The sequence below is a fragment of the Oncorhynchus kisutch genome, unplaced genomic scaffold (genome assembly GCF_002021735.2).
Source record: "Oncorhynchus kisutch isolate 150728-3 unplaced genomic scaffold, Okis_V2 scaffold2107, whole genome shotgun sequence".
In the NCBI taxonomy this organism is placed as follows: domain Eukaryota; kingdom Metazoa; phylum Chordata; class Actinopteri; order Salmoniformes; family Salmonidae; genus Oncorhynchus; species Oncorhynchus kisutch.
The window spans coordinates 2,124-25,993 of NW_022264052.1; the positions used below are offsets into that span (position 1 = coordinate 2,124).

A 23,870-nucleotide genomic window follows, 5' to 3' on the forward strand; every position below is an offset into this window, starting at 1 on the left:
TCCTCTCTTGGGGAATGCTGCTTTTAGTTAGCTTTGCGACAGTATCAAAAAGGAATTTCGGATTGTTCTTATTTTCCTCAATTAAGTTAGAAAAATAGGATGATCGAGCAGCAGTAAGGGCTCTTCGGTACTGCACGGTACTGTCTTTCCAAGCTAGTCGGAAGACTTCCAGTTTGGTGTGGCGCCATTTCCGTTCCAATTTTCTGGAAGCTTGCTTCAGAGCTCTGGTATTTTCTGTGTACCAGGGAGCTAGTTTCTAATGAGAAATGTTTTTAGTTTTTAGGGGTGCAACTGCATCTAGGGTATTGCATCTAAGGTTAAATTGAGTTCCTCAGTTAGGTGGTTAACTGATTTTTGTCCTCTGGCGTCCTTGGGTAGACAGAGGGAATCTGGAAGGACATCAAGGAATCTTTGTGTTGTCTGTGAATTTATAGCACGACTTTGGATGTTCCTTGGTTGGGGTCTGAGCAGATTATTTGCTGCAATTGCAAACGTAATAAAATGGTGGTCCGATAGTCCAGGATTATGAGGAAAAACATTAAGATCCACAACATTTATTCCATGGGACAAAACTAGGTCCAGAGTATGACTGTGACAGTGAGTAGGTCCAGAGACATGTTGGACAAAACCGACTGAGTCGATGATGGCTCCGAAAGCCTTTTGGAGTGGGTCTGTGGACTTTTCCATGTGAATATTAAAGTCACCAAAGATTAGAATATTATCTGCTATGACTACAAGGTCCGATAGGAATTCAGGGAACTCAATGAGGAACGCTGTATATGGCCCAGGAGGCCTGTAAACAGTAGCTATAAAAAGTGATTGAGTAGGCTGCATAGATTTCATGACTAGAAGCTCAAAATATATATATATTTTTTTGTAAATTGAAATTTGCTATCGTAAATGTTAGCAACACCTCCGCCTTTGCGGGATGCACGGGGGATATGGTCACTAGTGTAGCCAGGAGGTGGGGCCTCATTTAACACAGTAAATTCATCAGGCTTAAGCCATGTTTCAGTCAGGCCAATCACATCAAGATTATGATCAGTGATTAGTTCATTGACTATAATTGCCTTTGAAGTAAGGGATCTAACATTAAGTAGCCCTATTTTGAGATGTGATGTATCATGATCTCTTTCAATAATGACAGGAATGGAGGTGGTCTTTATCCTAGTGAGATTGCTAAGGCGAACACCGCCATGTTTAGTTTTGCCCAACCTAGGTCGAGGCACAGACAAGGTCTCAATGGTGATAGCTGAGCTGACTACACTGACTTTGCTAGTGGCAGACTCCACTATGCTGGCAGGCTGGCTAACAGCCTGCTGCCTGGCCTGCACCCTATTTCATTGTAGAGCTAGAGGAGTTAGAGCCCTGTCTATGTTGGTAGATAAGATGAGAGCACCCCTCCAGCTAGGATGGAGTCCGTCACTCCTCAGCAGGTCAGGCTTGGTCCTGTTTGTGGGTGAGTCCCAGAAAGAGGGCCAATTATCTACAAATTCTATCTTTTGGGAGGGGCAGAAAACAGTTTTCAACCAGTGATTGAGTTGTGAGACTCTGCTGTAGAGCTCATCACTCCCCCTAACTGGGAGGGGGCCAGAGACAATTACTCGATGCCGACACATCTTTCTAGCTGATTTACACGCAGAAGCTATGTTGCGCTTGGTGATCTCTGACTGTTTTATCCTAACATCGTTGGTGCCGACGTGGGTAACAATATCTCTATACTCTCTACACTTGCCAGTTTTAGCTTTAGCCAGCACCATCTTCAGATTAGCCTTAACGTCGGTAGCCCTGCCCCCTGGTAAACAGTGTATGATCGCTGGATGATTCGTTTTAAGTCTAATACTGCGGGTAATGGAGTTGCCAATAACTAGAGTTTTCAATTTGTCAGAGCTAATGGTGGGAAGCTTCGGCGTCTCAGACCCCGTAACGGGAGGAGTAGAGACCAGAGAAGACTCGGCCTCTGACTCCGACTAGCTGCTTAATGGGGAAAACCGGTTGAAAGTTTCTGTCGGCTGAATGAGCGACACCGGTTGAGCATTCCTACAGCATTTCCTTCCAGAAACCGTGAGAAAGTTGTCCGGCTGCGGGGACTGTGCCAGGGGATTTATACTACTATCTGTACTTACTGGTGGCACAGACGCTGTTTCATCCTTTCCTACACTGAAATTACCCTTGCCTAACGATTGCGTCTGAAGCTGGGCTTGTAGCACAGCTATCCTCGCCGTAAGGCGATCGTTCTCCTGTATATTATGAGTACAGCGACTGCAATTAGAAGGCATCATGTTAATGTTACTACTTAGCTTCGGCTGTTGGAGGTCCTGACGAACCGTGTCCAGATAAAGCGTCCGGAGCGTAAAAGTTGAGGGAAAAAAACGAAAATATAAACAGTAATTAAAAAGTAAAAACCGTAAAGTTGTCAGGTAGCAAAATAGGTTGGCAACAAAACGCACAGCAACTCGTAAACAAGTCTGCAAGTTGTGACTGGAAATTCAGAGTGGGTAGGATATGTAGATCTCAGTCAAATTAAGTTCATCATGCAATCAGACATAAAGGAACCTCCTACATATAGAGGAGATGTTACAGACAAATGCTCCATTCATGAATGGGAGGAGTTGATGAGAATATACTTGAGGAGGAAGGGATGTCCGATTGGGGAACAATCAGATGAGATAATTAGTCGATTATCTGGCAAACCAAGAGACATGGTAAAGATACATTTACGCAATGAGACAACCGTTGATCCTACAAAGAAGCCAGAGATTGTATTTGACATTCTGAAACAGAAATTCAGCGAATTGGCCTATTCATGCATGCCCTTGGCTGATTTTTACAATACTAAACCTGTACCCGGAGAGGCTGTTATGGAGTATTGGGTTCGATTGAACAAGGCCGTAGATGTCGCTGACGAGGGCCTTAAGAGACAAGGAAAGAAGATTGACTCCGATGTCGTTAGGATGTTTGTAACATACTGCCCTGACCCCAAACTGGCAGCAGTATTCCAATACAAGTCTGCTGAGAAATGGACTGCGAGTGAAGTACAGGAGAGAATCTATGAACATGAACGCCGCAGGAAAGCCACCATGTGTCAATCTACCTCTGTATCCTCAAAGCAAGTAACAGTACATCCCCAGATAACTCCATGTGAAGGCGGGGTCAACTGATAACTGATGTAATTTACTCATGTTACCTTATAACTCTTATATGGCTCTATCATGTGGACAATTGAATATTATTTCTGAGGTGTTTTTCCTGTGGTTCCATTTGTTGCCAACATTTGTTGCCACCAGGTGACATCTCTCATTTAAACATCTTTGGCCAGTGCATACGTGAAAATGATATCATTTGAATAAAGTGTAAACAGATTATTACAGTTACATAAGTGGCAACAGGGAAACTATGACAACATTGCCATTACTGTTGAAAGTTTCCTTTTTTCTCTCTATTTTTACCCCACATAGTTTTTTTTGCATCGATAACGACAAAAAGCAAAGTCTCAAATTTTAAGCAACATTTGGTAAAAAATAATTTATTCTCCCAGGGCCACAAGCCATGTATGTTCTCTGTACTCTACGACAGGTTTAAAGTTCATGTTCTGTAGACCTATGACACTGACGCTACATGATACATTTGGCTGTTATTAAAATATAAATCCCAATGCATTTCAGCACACTGATATCATAATTGAGGGTCTATTGCTGTCCTCTTAAAAGCTGGGAAAAAAACACCTTTGCAGAGTGGATGAAGCCAACACATACTGTACCCTACATTATATGAGCATAACACTCATAGGAGTTTCACCTACTCAATCGTTCTCAGAGCGGAAAGGATTATGATTGGTTGCATCAGGCAACCAATGAAAAAGAAGAGGCGGGAATACCAAACGGAGAGCAGGCAGGTAGACATGTCACTTGATAGGCAAAATAAACACGTTTGGGGAAAAAAGTGAGGGAGGAATAGGAAGTACAAAATTCTGCAGGAGCGAGCAGCATATAAGCAAAGTTGAATATAGTTCATTTTGTGCATTAATGTCCTGTATCCAGTTAGTCTAATTAACTGATTAAATACTAAATGTGATGCAAGCTAAAATTAGTTAGGTAAAATGTGTTTTCTACGTTAGCAAGCCAACAGTTTAGCCTTAGTTACCAAGCTGCTAGCTAGCTCAACAGTTTTAGTCTTACAGTGCCTTCAGAAAGTATTTGTACCTTTTGACTTATTCCACATTTTGTGTTACAGCCTCAATAAAATGTTTAAATATATATTTTTTAAATCACCCATCTACACATACCCCATAATGACAAAGTAAAAACATGTTTATAGAAATCTTTGCAAATTTATTGAAAATGAAATCTCAATTACATACCCTGAGTCAATACTTTGTACCAGTACCTTTGGCAGAGATTACAGCAGTGAGTCTTTCTGGGTAAGTCTCAGAGCTTTCCACACCTCGATTGTGCAATATTTGCCCATTATTCTCTACAGAATTCTTCAAGCTCTGTCAAATTGGTTATTGATCAACAGTAGTGTATATTTGGCCTTGTGTTTTAGGTTATTGTCCTGCTGAATGGTGAGTTTGTCTCCAAGTGTCTGTTGGACAGCAGACTGAACCAGGTTTTCCTTTAGGATTTTGCCTGTGCTTAGCTCTATTCCATTTATTTTGATCTTAAAATATTCAGTCCTTGCCGATGACACGCATACCCATAACATGATGCAGCCACCACCATGCTTGGAAAGTATGAAGAGTGGTACTCAGTCATGCGTTGTGTTTGATTTCCCTCAAACATACTGTAATGCTTTGTATTCAGGACAAAGTTACTTCTGACCTAATTTTGTGCAGTTTTACGTTAGTACCTTATTGCAAACAGGATGCATGTTTTGGAATATTATATTCTGTACAGATTTCCTTCTCTTCACTCTGTAATTTTGGTTAGTATTGTGGAGTAACTATGTACAATGCTGTTGATCCAGCCTCAGTTTCCTCCTATCACAGCCACCTACAATCTCTAAACTTGGCTTGTCAATTTGATCTTGGGGTGGGCTACTGCTGAAAAGTATAGCCAACAATAACCAGGTTCACTTATGACAATCTTTCAAATAGCGTTACCATTGCTAATGATAGCCACAGCAGGTGTTCATGCAAACTAATTATGCCAAAATAAGAAAGTGTTACAGTTCAAGAGTAATCAGGACACTGCTCAGTGTTCTGGACTTCCCACTCTCATTGAGATCATCTTCTTACAACCAGATGGTCACATCTTGGCTATTTTGTGTAGATACCGGCACCGCACTACTGGATTTAGGGTACATCTCATCAGGATCATAGCATTTTGACAACCATTAGAAACAAACACCATTGTAAAGTACTCATTTTATTGAAACATGCTCAAGTCAAAGGACTTCATATCCATACTGGGGATAGTGGAAAGTGATGCACCCTTCAGGCCACCTACAATTAGATGGCTGTAGAGACAGAAAAGACAGCCATCCCTGGAACAGGTTGAAGAAGTGTTAGTAACATGCATCTCATTGCCGTTGGGGGATGTTACAGTAAAATAACCAGCACACACACACACCTGACAAGCAAAGTGTTCCAGACCATTACACCAACCAGTCAACTGAATACAGAACACAATGACAGATGAGTAGGTTACAGGTTCAAGTTCATTTGGCATCAAAGCTGATACAATTAAAAGCCAAGTGTAAACTATAGTCTTCAATGCCAAAATCACCAACCTTGTTCTACAGTAGGATATTTTACAAATTCACTGGGGATCCGGGTTTCAGAGTTTTCCACTATTGTGAGCGGTCCAAGAACAGAGTTTTGAACCAGGCCCTGGGGTTCTGAGAAAAATATATATAAGTTACTTCAAGCTGCAGTCCCATCAGAACCCATCAGCTCAAATGAATATGGAACTACAGTTTAGTCAGGCTTGAAATGAAGTGCCTCAAAATACCTGAATCCACACCCCTCTTCAACCGAGGCTTGCAACTCGAGTCACAGCACTTGCAGAGGTCACTTTGAGACGGGTCGTCCAGCAGCTCCCATCTATGAATAAAAAAAGTTGCTGTTGCATTGGCACTAATGTCATTATGGTAGTTATGTGACCAATACTTACTCTCCAGTCTCTTTAATGTAGTGGCAGGCCTTCTTTTCTATATCAAAAACCTCAGGGTCCCATGCAACAAGCTTACAATGAATATACACCTGGGGTGAAATAAGAGAACAGTCAAGAGCTACAGTATGAAAACCAACCCAGTCATACCGAGAACTTGTGGTCCACTCACTTCCTCGCCTAAGGCAAACTTGAAGGACTGCAGGTAAAGCAGAATAGCAGACGGGTGGTACCTAGGCAGGAACCTGGAGTTCCCAGTCTTCCCATCTGCAAGGCAACTGAAAATGCATTGTGCAAATGAGCAGACAAACAGAACTTCCATCCAGCAAATAAGCTAACTTTAAAATGTATTCAATACTTTTCAACATTTGAGTAGGCCGTTTAGCGCTAGGCAGTCAAAAACCAAAACGTGCACCCTACATGGCCATAGCCAGGTCTGGTACAAACCCCTTGTTGGTGATGATGGGGTACACCAGGCTCGCAGACTGCAGTTCTGGTGTTGTGGCCGCCACACACTCCTCCAAGAGCAGCAGCAAGGGCTGATGGTCCTTCTGATCCACTGCTGCCCAGATGGGGATGAAAGAGCCCAGGGGAAACAGGCTGCTCTTAGCCAGACCAGTAAGGTCTTCTACATGCAACAGAGGGGAAGGGGCGCAATGCTCATACGTACTGTACAGCCACAGGTTTCAACTAGCGTCGGGCAGTGTCCTCTGCTAGGAATTTCTTTACCAGGTAAGTAGCCTGAACATATTCTTACAATAATTGATGTTGTATGAGTCACTCACCATTGAGGAGTGCCATGTGGAAAACCAATCCTCCATGACCCTCAGCACTACCATAGGCAGGGATAAGGAATGGGGGAATCCATCCCTCAGGTCTACATACAAGGGGGAATGTTTAGTTTAATAATGAAGGTGGCAAAGGCTTAGGAAGATTTGATTCCAACACCATAGCTAGAGTACACTACACCCAATAGAGCCCTAAAACTAAACTCAGTTCCACTGCATTTAAAAAATAATAATCATTCCCCTCTAATTAGGGACTGATTTAGACCTGGGACACCAGGTGTGTGCAATTAATGATAAAGTAGAACCGAAAGACAGCAGGCGCCAGACCTCTTAGGGTAAGAGTTGAGTACCCCTGGCATAGATGGTTACCTTATGTAAACACACTTAATATGGTGACTAATAGCAGCAGGTTTGGGCTTTCGGTTAGGTCTGTAAGTCAGGCTGGTTGAATAGATGTGTTTTTTGCCAGTCACCTGGGGAATAGAAGGAGAAGCATTAGTCGTCGCAGGATCCAAAATGGCATACATTGGGTCAAGAGTTAGACATTACCCGTTTCTTGATGGCACAGCCATTGAGGTTGTAGTGGAATGTCGCCATCCCTTCTCCCGTGGGAAGAACAGAAAATGTGGACGGAACACAGTGTCCAAGGAAAAGACGGGCAGCATGTTCAACCAACTCTGGACTGACCTTCCATGTCACTTTAATGGAGTGTTTCTCACAATCCACATTAAAATCTAAAAATATAAATTTGATAATGTCATCATTCACATCTCAAGAGCCAACACCATAATTTGGCTAGTCTGTTAGGCGGTCAGCATGAGATAAGTAGCCTATTCAAGTTAACATGGTATCAGCGCTACAATAATCATATTATGCGTTCATTATTAGACGTACCTTCATTGGCAGCGCTTGCTGCTACGACAGCCAAAACAATTGCACATTGCCAAAGGAGTGACATGACTGAATGATCTAGAAGTGCCTACAAACTAGAAATATTTATGGACCAATTGATCCTAATCATCTTAATTCTGAACACCCGTGAGAGGTCAAGGAGCGATAATTATAGACCTAAAAACCTACCAACATCATCACTTTTGGTATTTCCTGGTCTGAAAACATCCTTGAATTTTTAGGGGTTTTAAAAGTAAAAATGGTAATAGTCACATCTTTTCCCCATAAAGTAGTCTGTAAAGCGTCTCACAAAACACGATGGACGGACAGAATAGTGACTTACACAGGAAATAAAGTTGAATCAAAAAGATTGAACAATCTGGTTTGCTCAATTTCACAGTACCACACTAAGTGTGGATTAGGTCTTTTTTTACATCGATTTAAAGCATATTTTATGCGACAGTCAAAATGCTGATCAAGGATAAGGTAAGACCAGCCATTTAATTGGTGGCCAAGCCCGCTAGTTTACATACTGAATGGTCATCTCATCACCGATCTAGCTATCTGCCGTAGCTAAATATATGAATAGATCTGAAAAGCTCTATATAGTGGGCATCGCAGCAGGCCATTGGCATACCCGTATAGAATGCAGAGTTCGCTAACGTTAACTATACTGAACCAAAATGTTAACGCCGCAAGCAACAATGAAAGATTTTTCTGAGTTACATTTCATATAAGGAAGTCAAGCCAATCAAAATGAGTTCTTCCCCACAAAAGGGCTTTATTACAGACAGAAATACTCCTCAGTTTCATCAGCTGTCAGGGTTGCTGGTTTCAGAGGATCCCTCAGGTGAAGAAGCCAGATGTGGATGTCCTGGGCTGGAGTGGTTACACGTGGTCTTAACAGTCAATTCTCTGGCAAAAGCTTTGGTGGACTTTCCTACAGTCAGCATGGCAATTGCATTTTGTATGCTATTGTATGTGTGAACGATGGCTAGCTCCTCGGATAATCCCAGTCCCTCCTATTGTGCATCTGTTGTAGAAAGAGGCGACGAATCTCAGAACATATGTTCTCTACAAATGTTTTATTTCCTTTTGGATGCAGGTATGTGGTTTTATCTATGTAAAATATGTTATGTATAATAAGGAGAGACTGTATTAATTTTTGTATTCAAAAATCATTTTGATGCACTGAGAGAAAGAGGCGACGATTCTCAGAACATATGTGCTCTACAAATGTTTTATTTCCTTTTGGATGCAGATGCAAGATGCAGAGAGTGAGTTCTGCTTAATTAAAACTACCTGATCTCCTAAGTCCACGTCTATAGTCTCAATCAACCACACACAACGCGGAGTTACAGCGGTGCAGTATAGCACCGGTTACATTGGTGCCTTCTAGACCCGGATTCATCGTTGATCGACGTCAGCTCAATCACCGCGGCGCTGCTGTTCTAGAGACTAATTATATCATTGAGGTACTCTTGCCGCCTTGTGGCAAAAATCGGAACTACAGTCTTTTTTCCTGTTTATTTTTTTTCTTACAACGATGTATTGAGAGCGCTGTTTATAGTTAACCAACATAGAAGTGTGTTCACCCACAAGACATTTTAACGTAACATTAGTGGTTTAGTGGCATGGCATCTTATAATGGTGATGAACCCAAATTCACTGCTGGGAGGGGGAGGTTTTTCTCATACTCTGATCAAACCCCTGTAAAGTGTGTAGGTGCAGGAGGTTCCCCCATGCTTTGCTCCACAAAAAAATTGGATGAAAGTCCTTCATTTGGTGTTAATCCAAATGCCCTTGTAGATGGTCTAGCTGGTCACTCAGCTAGCCCAGGAAATAGGGAGCTCCATTAGGGAAGAACTACAGAGTGGCAGGTCCAGTACTTGAGCCACCAGTAAGTACAGAAAAGATAAGTGATCATCATTCAAATAAAATCAAATGTATTTATATCGCCCTCCGTACATCAGCTGATATCTCAAAGTGCTGTACAGAAACCCAGCCTAAAACCCCAAACAGCAAGCAATGCAGGTGTAGAAGCACGGTGGCTAGGAAAAACTCCCTAGAAAGGCCAAAACCTAGAGAGGAACCAGGCTGTGTGGGGTGGCCAGTCCTCTTCTGGCTGTGCCGGGTGGAGATTATAACAGAACATGGCCAAGATGTTAAAATGTTCATAAATGACCAGCATGGTCGAATAATAATAAGGCAGAACAGTTGAAACTGGAGCAGCAGCACGGCCAGGTGGACTGGGGACAGCAAGGAGTCATCATGTCAGGTACAGTGCCTTGCGAATGTATTCGGCCCCCTTGAACTTTGCGACCTTTTGCCACATTTCAGGCTTCAAACATAAAGATATAAAACTGTATTTTTTTGTGAAGAATCAACAACAAGTGGGACACAATCATGAAGTGGAACGACATTTTTGGGATATTTCAAACTTTTTTAACAAATCAAAAACTGAAAAATTGGGCGTGCAAAATTATTCAGCCCCCTTAAGTTAATACTTTGTAGCGCCACCTTTTGCTGCGATTACAGCTGTAAGTTGCTTGGGGTATGTCTCTATCAGTTTTGCACATCGAGAGACTGACATTTTTTCCCATTCCTCCTTTCAAAACAGCTCGAGCTCAGTGAGGTTGGATGGAGAGCATTTGTGAACAGCAGTTTTCAGTTCTTTCCACAGATTCTCGATTGGATTCAGGTCTGGACTTTGACTTATCCATTCGAACACCTGGATATGTTTATTTTTGAACCATTCCATTGTAGATTTTGCTTTATGTTTTGGATCATTGTCTTGTTGGAAGACTTATCTCCGTCCCAGTATCAGGTCTTTTGCAGACTCCATAAGGGTTTCTTCCAGAATGGTCCTGTATTTGGCTCCATCCATCTTCCCATCAATTTTAACCATCTTCCCTGTCCCTGCTGAAGAAAAGCAGGCCCAAACCATGATGCTGCCACCACCATGTTTGACAGTGGGGATGGTGTGTTCAGGGTGATGAGCTGTGTTGCTTTTACGCCAAACATAACGTTTTGCATTGTTGCCAAAAAGTTCAATTTTGGTTTCATCTGACCAGAGCACCTTCTTCCACATGTTTGGTGTGTCTCCCAGGATGGCTTGTGGCAAACTTTAAACAACACTTTTTATGGATATCTTTAAGAAATGGCTTTCTTCTTGCCACTCTTACATAAAGGCCAGATTTGTGCAATATACGACTGATTGTTGTCCTATGGACAGAGTCTCCCACCTCAGCTGTAGATCTCTGCAGTTCATCCAGAGTGATCATGGGCCTCTTGGCTGCATCTCTGATCAGTCTTCTCCTTGTATGAGCTGAAAGTTTAGAGGGACGGCCAGGTCTTGGTAGATTTGCAGTGGTCTGATACTCCTTCCATTTCAATATTATGGCTTGCACAGTGCTCCTTGGGATGTTTAAAGCTTGGGAAATCTTTTTGTATCCAAATCCGGCTTTAAACTTCTTCACAACAGTATCTCGGACCTGCCTGGTTTGTTCCTTGTTCTTCATGATGCTCTCTGCGCTTTTAACGGACCTCTAAGACTATCACAGTGCAGGTGCATTTATACGGAGACTTGATTACACACAGGTGGATTGTATTTATCATCATTAGTCATTTAGGTCAACATTGGATCATTCAGAGATCCTCACTGAACTTCTGGAGAGAGTTTGCTGCACTGAAAGTAAAGGGGCTGAATAATTTTGCACGCCCAATTTTTCCGTTTTTGATTTGTTAAAAAAGTTTGAAATATCCAATAAATGTTGTTCCACTTCATGATTGTGTCCCACTTGTTGTTGATTCTTCACAAAAAAATACCGTTTTATATCTTTATGTTTGAAGCCTTAAATGTGGCAAAAGGTCGCAAAGTTCAAGGGGGCCGAAAACTTTCGCAAGGCACTGTAGTCCTGGGGCATGGTCCTAGGGCTCAGGTCCTCCGAGAGAGTGAAAGAAAGAGAGAATTAGAGAAAGCACACTTAAATTCACACAGGATACCGAATAGGACAGGATAAGTACTCCAGATATATCCATCTGACCCTAGCCCCCCGACACATAAACTACTGCAGCATAAATACTGGAGGCTGAGACAGGAGGGGTCAGGAAACACTGTGGCCCCATCCGAGGACACCCTCGGACAGGGCCAAACAGGAAGGATATAACCCCACCCACTTTGCCAAAGCACAGCCCCCACACCACTAGAGGGATATCTTCAACCACCAACCTACCATCCTGAGAGACAAGGCTGAGTATAGCCCACAAAGATCTCCGCCATGACACAACCCAAGGGGGGGGCGCCAACCCAGACAGGATGACCACATCAGTGAATCAACCCACTCAGGTGACGCACCCCTTCCAGGGACGGCATGAGAGAGCCCCAGTAAGCCAGTGACTCAGCCCCTGTAATAGGGTTAGAGGCAGAGAATCCCAGTGGAAAGAGGGGAACCGGCCAGGCAGAGACAGCAAGGGCGGTTCGTTGCTCCAGAGCCTTTCCGTTCACCTTCCCACTCCTGGGCCAGACTACACTCAATCATATGACCCACTGAAGAGATGAGTCTTCAGTAAAGACTTAAAGGTTGAGACCGAGTCTACGTCTCTCACATGGGTAGGCAGACCGTTCCATAAAAATAGAGCTCTATAGGAGAAAGCCCTGCCTCCAGCTGTTTGCTTAGAAATTCTAGGGACAATTAGGAGGCCTGCGTCTTGTGACCGTAGCGTACGTGTAGGTATGTACGACAGGACCAAATCAGAGAGATAGGTAGGAGCAAGCCCATGTAATGCTTTGTAGGTTAGCAGTAAAACCTTGAAATCAGCCCTTGCTTTGACAGGAAGCCAGTGTAGGGAGGCTAGCACTGGAGTAATATGATCCAATTTTTGGGTTCTAGTCAGGATTCTAGCAGCCGTATTTAGCACTAACTGAAGTTTATGTAGTGCTTTATCCGGGTAGCCGGAAAGTAGAGCATTTCAGTAGTCTAACCCAGAAGTGACAAAAGCATGGATGAACTTTTCTGCATCATTTTTGGACAGAAAGTTACTGATTTTTGCAATGTTACGTAGATGGAAAAAAGCTGTCCTTGAAATGGTCTTGATATGTTCTTCAAAAGAGAAACGGAACCTTGAGGAACACCGAAATTTACAGTTGATTTGTCAGAGGACAAACCATTCACAGAGACAAACTGATATCTTTCCGACAGATAAGATCTAAACCAGGCCAGAACTTGTCAGTGTAGACCAATCTCTCCAAAAGAATGTGGTGATCGATGGTATCAAAAGCAGCACTAAGGTCTAGGAGCAGGAGGACTGATGCAGAGCCTCGGTCCGATGCAATTAAAATGTCATTTATCACCTTCACAAGTGCAGTCTCAGTGCTATGATGGGGTCTAAAACCAGACTGAAGCATTTCGTATACATTGTTTGTCTTCAGGAAGGCAGTGAGTTGCTGTGCAACAGCCTTTTCTAAAATTTTTGAGAGGAATGGAAGATTCGATATAGGCCGATAGTTTTTTATATTTTCTGGGTCAAGGTTTGGCTTTTTCAAGAGAGGCTTTATTACTGCCACTTTTAGTGAGTTTGGTACACATCCGGTGGATAGAGAGCCGTTTATTATGTTCAACATAGGAGGGCCAAGCACAGGAAGCAGCTCTTTCAGTAGTTTAGTTGGAATAGGGTCCAGTATGCAGCTTGAAGGTTTAGAGGCCATGATTATTTTCATCATTGTGTCAAGAGATATAGTACTAAAACACTTGAGCGTCTCTCTTGATCCTAGGTCCTGGCAGAGTTGCGCAGACTCAGGACAACTGAGCTTTGAAGGAATACGCAGATTTAAAGAGGAGTCCGTCATTTGCTTTCTAATAATCTTAATCTTTTCCTCAAAGAAGTTCATGAATTTATCACTGCTAAAGTGAAAGCCATCCTCTCTTGGGGAATGCTGCTTTTTAGTTAGCTTTGCGACAGTATCAAAAAGGAATTTCGGATTGTTCTTATTTTCCTCAATTAAGTTAGAAAAATAGGATGATCGAGCAGCAGTAAGGGCTCTTCGGTACTGCACGGTACTGTCTTTCCAAGCTAGTCGGAAGACTTCCAGTTTGGTGTGGCGCCATTTCCGTTCCAATTTTCTGGAAGCTTGCTTCAGAGCTCTGGTATTTTCTGTGTACCAGGGAGCTAGTTTCTAATGAGAAATGTTTTTAGTTTTTAGGGGTGCAACTGCATCTAGGGTATTGCATCTAAGGTTAAATTGAGTTCCTCAGTTAGGTGGTTAACTGATTTTTGTCCTCTGGCGTCCTTGGGTAGACAGAGGGAATCTGGAAGGACATCAAGGAATCTTTGTGTTGTCTGTGAATTTATAGCACGACTTTGGATGTTCCTTGGTTGGGGTCTGAGCAGATTATTTGCTGCAATTGCAAACGTAATAAAATGGTGGTCCGATAGTCCAGGATTATGAGGAAAAACATTAAGATCCACAACATTTATTCCATGGGACAAAACTAGGTCCAGAGTATGACTGTGACAGTGAGTAGGTCCAGAGACATGTTGGACAAAACCGACTGAGTCGATGATGGCTCCGAAAGCCTTTTGGAGTGGGTCTGTGGACTTTTCCATGTGAATATTAAAGTCACCAAAGATTAGAATATTATCTGCTATGACTACAAGGTCCGATAGGAATTCAGGGAACTCAATGAGGAACGCTGTATATGGCCCAGGAGGCCTGTAAACAGTAGCTATAAAAAGTGATTGAGTAGGCTGCATAGATTTCATGACTAGAAGCTCAAAATATATATATATTTTTTTTGTAAATTGAAATTTGCTATCGTAAATGTTAGCAACACCTCCGCCTTTGCGGGATGCACGGGGGATATGGTCACTAGTGTAGCCAGGAGGTGGGGCCTCATTTAACACAGTAAATTCATCAGGCTTAAGCCATGTTTCAGTCAGGCCAATCACATCAAGATTATGATCAGTGATTAGTTCATTGACTATAATTGCCTTTGAAGTAAGGGATCTAACATTAAGTAGCCCTATTTTGAGATGTGATGTATCATGATCTCTTTCAATAATGACAGGAATGGAGGTGGTCTTTATCCTAGTGAGATTGCTAAGGCGAACACCGCCATGTTTAGTTTTGCCCAACCTAGGTCGAGGCACAGACAAGGTCTCAATGGTGATAGCTGAGCTGACTACACTGACTTTGCTAGTGGCAGACTCCACTATGCTGGCAGGCTGGCTAACAGCCTGCTGCCTGGCCTGCACCCTATTTCATTGTAGAGCTAGAGGAGTTAGAGCCCTGTCTATGTTGGTAGATAAGATGAGAGCACCCCTCCAGCTAGGATGGAGTCCGTCACTCCTCAGCAGGTCAGGCTTGGTCCTGTTTGTGGGTGAGTCCCAGAAAGAGGGCCAATTATCTACAAATTCTATCTTTTGGGAGGGGCAGAAAACAGTTTTCAACCAGTGATTGAGTTGTGAGACTCTGCTGTAGAGCTCATCACTCCCCCTAACTGGGAGGGGGCCAGAGACAATTACTCGATGCCGACACATCTTTCTAGCTGATTTACACGCAGAAGCTATGTTGCGCTTGGTGATCTCTGACTGTTTTATCCTAACATCGTTGGTGCCGACGTGGGTAACAATATCTCTATACTCTCTACACTTGCCAGTTTTAGCTTTAGCCAGCACCATCTTCAGATTAGCCTTAACGTCGGTAGCCCTGCCCCCTGGTAAACAGTGTATGATCGCTGGATGATTCGTTTTAAGTCTAATACTGCGGGTAATGGAGTTGCCAATAACTAGAGTTTTCAATTTGTCAGAGCTAATGGTGGGAAGCTTCGGCGTCTCAGACCCCGTAACGGGAGGAGTAGAGACCAGAGAAGACTCGGCCTCTGACTCCGACTCGACTCGCTGCTTAATGGGGAAAACCGGTTGAAAGTTTCTGTCGGCTGAATGAGCGACACCGGTTGAGCATTCCTACAGCATTTCCTTCCAGAAACCGTGAGAAAGTTGTCCGGCTGCGGGGACTGTGCCAGGGGATTTATACTACTATCTGTACTTACTGGTGGCACAGACGCTGTTTCATCCTTTCCTACACTGAAATTACCCTTGCCTAACGATTGCGTCTGAAGCTGGGCTTGTAGCACAGCTATCCTCGCCGTAAGGCGATCGTTCTCCTGTATATTATGAGTACAGCGACTGCAATTAGAAGGCATCATGTTAATGTTACTACTTAGCTTCGGCTGTTGGAGGTCCTGACGAACCATGTCCAGATAAAGCGTCCGGAGCGTAAAAGTTGAGGGAAAAAAACGAAAATATAAACAGTAATTAAAAAGTAAAAACCGTAAAGTTGTCAGGTAGCCAAATAGGTTGGCAACAAAACGCACAGCAACTCGTAAACAAGTCTGCAAGTTGTGACTGGAAATTCAGAGTGGGTAGGATATGTAGATCTCAGTCAAATTAAGTTCATCATGCAATCAGACATAAAGGAACCGTCCTACATATAGAGGAGATGTTACAGACAAATGCTCCATTCATGAATGGGAGGAGTTGATGAGAATATACTTGAGGAGGAAGGGATGTCCGATTGGGGAACAATCAGATGAGATAATTAGTCGATTATCTGGCAAACCAAGAGACATGGTAAAGATACATTTACGCAATGAGACAACCGTTGATCCTACAAAGAAGCCAGAGATTGTATTTGACATTCTGAAACAGAAATTCAGCGAATTGGCCTATTCATGCATGCCCTTGGCTGATTTTTACAATACTAAACCTGTACCCGGAGAGGCTGTTATGGAGTATTGGGTTCGATTGAACAAGGCCGTAGATGTCGCTGACGAGGGCCTTAAGAGACAAGGAAAGAAGATTGACTCCGATGTCGTTAGGATGTTTGTAACATACTGCCCTGACCCCAAACTGGCAGCAGTATTCCAATACAAGTCTGCTGAGAAATGGACTGCGAGTGAAGTACAGGAGAGAATCTATGAACATGAACGCCGCAGGAAAGCCACCATGTGTCAATCTACCTCTGTATCCTCAAAGCAAGTAACAGTACATCCCCAGATAACTCCATGTGAAGGCGGGGTCAACTGATAACTGATGTAATTTACTCATGTTACCTTATAACTCTTATATGGCTCTATCATGTGGACAATTGAATATTATTTCTGAGGTGTTTTTCCTGTGGTTCCATTTGTTGCCAACATTTGTTGCCACCAGGTGACATCTCTCATTTAAACATCTTTGGCCAGTGCATACGTGAAAATGATATCATTTGAATAAAGTGTAAACAGATTATTACAGTTACATAAGTGGCAACAGGGAAACTATGACAACATTGCCATTACTGTTGAAAGTTTCCTTTTTTCTCTCTATTTTTACCCCACATAGTTTTTTTTGCATCGATAACGACAAAAAGCAAAGTCTCAAATTTTAAGCAACATTTGGTAAAAAATAATTTATTCTCCCAGGGCCACAAGCCATGTATGTTCTCTGTACTCTACGACAGGTTTAAAGTTCATGTTCTGTAGACCTATGACACTGACGCTACATGATACATTTGGCTGTTATTAAAATATAAATCCCAATGCATTTCAGCACACTGATATCATAATTGAGGGTCTATTGCTGTCCTCTTAAAAGCTGGGAAAAAAACACCTTTGCAGAGTGGATGAAGCCAACACATACTGTACCCTACATTATATGAGCATAACACTCATAGGAGTTTCACCTACTCAATCGTTCTCAGAGCGGAAAGGATTATGATTGGTTGCATCAGGCAACCAATGAAAAAGAAGAGGCGGGAATACCAAACGGAGAGCAGGCAGGTAGACATGTCACTTGATAGGCAAAATAAACACGTTTGGGGAAAAAGTGAGGGAGGAATAGGAAGTACAAAATTCTGCAGGAGCGAGCAGCAAATAAGCAAAGTTGAATATAGTTCTTCATTTTGTGCATTAATGTCCTGTTTCCAGTTAGTCTAATTAACTGATTAAATACTAAATGTGATGCAAGCTAAAATTAGTTAGGTAAAATGTGTTTTCTACGTTAGCAAGCCAACAGTTTAGCCTTAGTTACCAAGCTGCTAGCTAGCTCAACAGTTTTAGTCTTACAGTGCCTTCAGAAAGTATTTGTACCTTTTGACTTATTCCACATTTTGTGTTACAGCCTCAATAAAATGTTTAAATATATATTTTTTAAATCACCCATCTACACATACCCCATAATGACAAAGTAAAAACATGTTTATAGAAATCTTTGCAAATTTATTGAAAATGAAATCTCAATTACATACCCTGAGTCAATACTTTGTACCAGTACCTTTGGCAGAGATTACAGCAGTGAGTCTTTCTGGGTAAGTCTCAGAGCTTTCCACACCTCGATTGTGCAATATTTGCCCATTATTCTCTACAGAATTCTTCAAGCTCTGTCAAATTGGTTATTGATCAACAGTAGTGTATATTTGGCCTTGTGTTTTAGGTTATTGTCCTGCTGAATGGTGAGTTTGTCTCCAAGTGTCTGTTGGACAGCAGACTGAACCAGGTTTTCCTTTAGGATTTTGCCTGTGCTTAGCTCTATTCCATTTATTTTGATCTTAAAATATTCAGTCCTTGCCGATGACACGCATACCCATAACATGATGCAGCCACCACCATGCTTGGAAAGTATGAAGAGTGGTACTCAGTCGTGTGTTGTGTTTGATTTGCCTCAAACATACTGTAATGCTTTGTATTCAGGACAAAGTTACCTTTGACCTAATTTTGTACAGTTTTACTTTAGTACCTTATTGCAAACGGGATGCATGTTTTGGAATATTATATTCTGTACAGACTTCCTTCTCTTCACTCTGTAATTTGTGTTAGTATTGTGGAGTAACTATGTACAATGCTGTTGATCCAGCCTCAGTTTCCTCCTATCACAGCCATTAAGCATGGCCATCAGCCACCTACAATCTCTAAACTTGGCTTGTCAATTTGATCTTGGGGTGGGCTACTGCTGAAAAAGTATAGCCAACAATAAGCAGGTTAGCTTATGACAATCTTACAAATAGCATTACCATTGCTAATGATAGCCACAGCAGGTGTTCATGCAAACTAATTATGCCAAAATAAGAAAGTGTTACAGTTCAAGAGTAATCAGGACACTGGGAAGTCCAGAACACTGAGCACTCTCATTGAGATCTTACAACCAGATGGTTACATCTTGGCTATTTTGTGTAGATACCGGCACCGCACTACTGGATTTAGGGTACATCTCATCAGGATCATAGCATTTTGACAACCATTAGAAACAAACACCATTGTAAAGTACTCATTTTATTGAAACATGCTCAAGTCAAAGGACTTCATATCCATACTGGGGATAGTGGAAAGTGATGCACCCTTCAGGCCACCTACAATTAGATGGCTGTAGAGACAGAAAAGACAGCCATCCCTGGAACAGGTTGAAGAAGTGTTAGTAACATGCATCTCATTGCCGTTGGGGGATGTTACAGTAAAATAACCAGCACACACACACACCTGACAAGCAAAGTGTTCCAGACCATTACACCAACCAGTCAACTGAATACAGAACACAATGACAGATGAGTAGGTTACAGGTTCAAGTTCATTTGGCATCAAAGCTGATACAATTAAAAGCCAAGTGTAAACTATAGTCTTCAATGCCAAAATCACCAACCTTGTTCTACAGTAGGATATTTTACAAATTCACTGGGGATCCGGGTTTCAGAGTTTTCCACTATTGTGAGCGGTCCAAGAACAGAGTTTTGAACCAGGCCCTGGGGTTCTGAGAAAAATATATATAAGTTACTTCAAGCTGCAGTCCCATCAGAACCCATCAGCTCAAATGAATATGGAACTACAGTTTAGTCAGGCTTGAAATGAAGTGCCTCAAAATACCTGAATCCACACCCCTCTTCAACCGAGGCTTGCAACTCGAGTCACAGCACTTGCAGAGGTCACTTTGAGACGGGTCGTCCAGCAGCTCCCATCTATGAATAAAAAAAGTTGCTGTTGCATTGGCACTAATGTCATTATGGTAGTTATGTGACCAATACTTACTCTCCAGTCTCTTTAATGTAGTGGCAGGCCTTCTTTTCTATATCAAAAACCTCAGGGTCCCATGCAACAAGCTTACAATGAATATACACCTGGGGTGAAATAAGAGAACAGTCAAGAGCTACAGTATGAAAACCAACCCAGTCATACCGAGAACTTGTGGTCCACTCACTTCCTCGCCTAAGGCAAACTTGAAGGACTGCAGGTAAAGCAGAATAGCAGACGGGTGGTACCTAGGCAGGAACCTGGAGTTCCCAGTCTTCCCATCTGCAAGGCAACTGAAAATGCATTGTGCAAATGAGCAGACAAACAGAACTTCCATCCAGCAAATAAGCTAACTTTAAAATGTATTCAATACTTTTCAACATTTGAGTAGGCCGTTTAGCGCTAGGCAGTCAAAAACCAAAACGTGCACCCTACATGGCCATAGCCAGGTCTGGTACAAACCCCTTGTTGGTGATGATGGGGTACACCAGGCTCGCAGACTGCAGTTCTGGTGTTGTGGCCGCCACACACTCCTCCAAGAGCAGCAGCAAGGGCTGATGGTCCTTCTGATCCACTGCTGCCCAGATGGGGATGAAAGAGCCCAGGGGAAACAGGCTGCTCTTAGCCAGACCAGTAAGGTCTTCTACATGCAACAGAGGGGAAGGGGCGCAATGCTCATACGTACTGTACAGCCACAGGTTTCAACTAGCGTCGGGCAGTGTCCTCTGCTAGGAATTTCTTTACCAGGTAAGTAGCCTGAACATATTCTTACAATAATTGATGTTGTATGAGTCACTCACCATTGAGGAGTGCCATGTGGAAAACCAATCCTCCATGACCCTCAGCACTACCATAGGCAGGGATAAGGAATGGGGGAATCCATCCCTCAGGTCTACATACAAGGGGGAATGTTTAGTTTAATAATGAAGGTGGCAAAGGCTTAGGAAGATTTGATTCCAACACCATAGCTAGAGTACACTACACCCAATAGAGCCCTAAAACTAAACTCAGTTCCACTGCATTTAAAAAATAATAATCATTCCCCTCTAATTAGGGACTGATTTAGACCTGGGACACCAGGTGTGTGCAATTAATGATAAAGTAGAACCGAAAGACAGCAGGCGCCAGACCTCTTAGGGTAAGAGTTGAGTACCCCTGGCATAGATGGTTACCTTATGTAAACACACTTAATATGGTGACTAATAGCAGCAGGTTTGGGCTTTCGGTTAGGTCTGTAAGTCAGGCTGGTTGAATAGATGTGTTTTTTGCCAGTCACCTGGGGAATAGAAGGAGAAGCATTAGTCGTCGCAGGATCCAAAATGGCATACATTGGGTCAAGAGTTAGACATTACCCGTTTCTTGATGGCACAGCCATTGAGGTTGTAGTGGAATGTCGCCATCCCTTCTCCCGTGGGAAGAACAGAAAATGTGGACGGAACACAGTGTCCAAGGAAAAGACGGGCAGCATGTTCAACCAACTCTGGACTGACCTTCCATGTCACTTTAATGGAGTGTTTCTCACAATCCACATTAAAATCTAAAAATATAAATTTGATAATGTCATCATTCACATCTCAAGAGCCAACACCACAATTTGGCTAGTCTGTTAGGCGGTCAGCATGAGATAAGTAGCCTATTCAAGTTAACATGGTATCAGCGCTACAATAATCATATTATGCGTTCATTATTAGACGTACCTTCATTGGCAGCGCTTGCTGCTACGACAGCCAAAACAATTGCACATTGCCAAAGGAGTGACATGACTGAATGATCTAGAAGTGCCTACAAACTAGAAATATTTATGGACCAATTGATCCTAATCATCTTAATTCTGAACACCCGTGAGAGGTCAAGGAGCGATAATTATAGACCTAAAAACCTACCAACATCATCACTTTTGGTATTTCCTGGTCTGAAAACATCCTTGAATTTTTAGGGGTTTTAAAAGTAAAAATGGTAATAGTCACATCTTTTCCCCATAAAGTAGTCTGTAAAGCGTCTCACAAAACACGATGGACGGACAGAATAGTGACTTACACAGGAAATAAAGTTGAATCAAAAAGATTGAACAATCTGGTTTGCTCAATTTGACAGGATTAGGTCTTTTTTACATCGATTTAAAGCGTATTTTATGCGACAGTCAAAATGCTGATCAAGGATAAGGTAAGACCAGCCATTTAATTGGTGGCCAAGCCCGCTAGTTTACATACTGAATGGTCATCTCATCACCGATCTAGCTATCTGCCGTAGCTAAATATATGAATAGATCTGAAAAGCGCTATATAGTGGGCATCGCAGCAGGCCATTGGCATACCCGTATAGAATGCAGAGTTCGTTAACTATACTGAACCAAAATGTAAACGCCGCAAGCAACAATGAAAGATTTTTCAGAGTTACATTTCATATAAGGAAATCAGTCAATTGAATTAAATTCATTAGGCACCAATCTATGGATTTCACAGGACTGGGCAGGGGCGCAGCCATGGGTGGGGACTGGGAGAGCAGGGGTGCAGCAATGGATGGGACTGGGAGGGCAAGTGCGCAGCCACAGGGGAGCCAGGCCAAGCCAATCAGAATGAGTTCTTCCCAAATTCCCAAATATTTTATTTCCTTTTGGATGCAGGTATGTGGTTTTATCTATGTAAAATATGTTATGTATAATAAGGAGAGACTGTATTAATTTTTGTATTCAAAAATCATTTTGATGCACTGAGAGAAAGAGGCGACGATTCTCAGAACATATGTGCTCTACAAATGTTTTATTTCCTTTTGGATGCAGATGCAAGATGCAGAGAGTGAGTTCTGCTTAATTAAAACTACCTGATCTCCAAAGTCCACGTCTATAGTCTCAATCAACCACACACAACGCGGAGTTACAGCGGTGCAGTATAGCACCGGTTACATTGGTGCCTTCTAGACCCGGATTCATCGTTGATCGACGTCAGCTCAATCACGCTGCTGTTCTAGAGACTAATTATATCATTGAGGTACTCTTGCCGCCTTGTGGCAAAAATCGGAACTACAGTCTTTTTTCCTGTTTATTTTTTTTCTTACAACGATGTATTGAGAGCGCTGTTTATAGTTAACCAACATAGAAGTGTGTTCATCCAACAGACATTTTAACGTAACATTAGTGGTTTAGTGGCATGGCATCTTATAATGGTGATGAACCCAAATTCACTGCTGGGAGGGGGAGGTTTTTCTCATACTCTGATCAAACCCCTGTAAAGTGTGTAGGTGCAGGAGGTTCCCCCATGCTTTGCTCCACAAAAAAATTGGATGAAAGTCCTTCATTTGGTGTTAATCCAAATGCCCTTGTAGATGGTCTAGCTGGTCACTCAGCTAGCCCAGGAAATAGGGAGCTCCATTAGGGAAGAACTACAGAGTGGCTGGTCCAGTACTTGAGCCACCAGTAAGTACAGAAAAGATAAGTGATCATCATTCAAATAAAATCAAATGTATTTATATCGCCCTCCGTACATCAGCTGATATCTCAAAGTGCTGTACAGAAACCCAGCCTAAAACCCCAAACAGCAAGCAATGCAGGTGTAGAAGCACGGTGGCTAGGAAAAACTCCCTAGAAAGGCCAAAACCTAGAGAGGAACCAGGCTGTGTGGGGTGGCCAGTCCTCTTCTGGCTGTGCCGGGTGGAGATTATAACAGAACATGGCCAAGATGTTAAAATGTTCATAAATGACCAGCATGGTCGAATAATAATAAGGCAGAACAGTTGAAACTGGAGCAGCAGCACGGCCAGGTGGACTGGGGACAGCAAGGAGTCATCATGTCAGGTACAGTGCCTTGCGAATGTATTCGGCCCCCTTGAACTTTGCGACCTTTTGCCACATTTCAGGCTTCAAACATAAAGATATAAAACTGTATTTTTTTGTGAAGAATCAACAACAAGTGGGACACAATCATGAAGTGGAACGACATTTTTGGGATATTTCAAACTTTTTTAACAAATCAAAAACTGAAAAATTGGGCGTGCAAAATTATTCAGCCCCCTTAAGTTAATACTTTGTAGCGCCACCTTTTGCTGCG

The 23,870-nt window shown here is 42.5% G+C and overlaps 2 protein-coding genes across 2 annotated transcripts; both read right to left on the reverse strand.

The window, feature by feature from the left end:
• Positions 1-5,348: 5,348 nt before the first annotated feature.
• Positions 5,349-7,926, reverse strand: LOC116369255 (uncharacterized). The gene is made up of 11 exons (XM_031819391.1): positions 7,793-7,926; positions 7,448-7,632; positions 7,268-7,371; positions 6,896-6,987; positions 6,558-6,738; positions 6,283-6,388; positions 6,114-6,202; positions 5,952-6,043; positions 5,731-5,838; positions 5,571-5,612; positions 5,349-5,484 (listed from the first exon to the last, which is right to left on the reverse strand). Exons 1-10 carry the CDS (start codon positions 7,854-7,856, stop codon positions 5,596-5,598), a joined length of 1,038 nt encoding a protein of 345 aa, XP_031675251.1. The 5' UTR covers positions 7,857-7,926; the 3' UTR covers positions 5,349-5,484; positions 5,571-5,595.
• An 11,154-nt stretch (positions 7,927-19,080) lies between these two features.
• Positions 19,081-21,658, reverse strand: LOC116369254 (uncharacterized). The gene is made up of 11 exons (XM_031819390.1): positions 21,525-21,658; positions 21,180-21,364; positions 21,000-21,103; positions 20,628-20,719; positions 20,290-20,470; positions 20,015-20,120; positions 19,846-19,934; positions 19,684-19,775; positions 19,463-19,570; positions 19,303-19,344; positions 19,081-19,216 (listed from the first exon to the last, which is right to left on the reverse strand). Exons 1-10 carry the CDS (start codon positions 21,586-21,588, stop codon positions 19,328-19,330), a joined length of 1,038 nt encoding a protein of 345 aa, XP_031675250.1. The 5' UTR covers positions 21,589-21,658; the 3' UTR covers positions 19,081-19,216; positions 19,303-19,327.
• Positions 21,659-23,870: the final 2,212 nt, after the last annotated feature.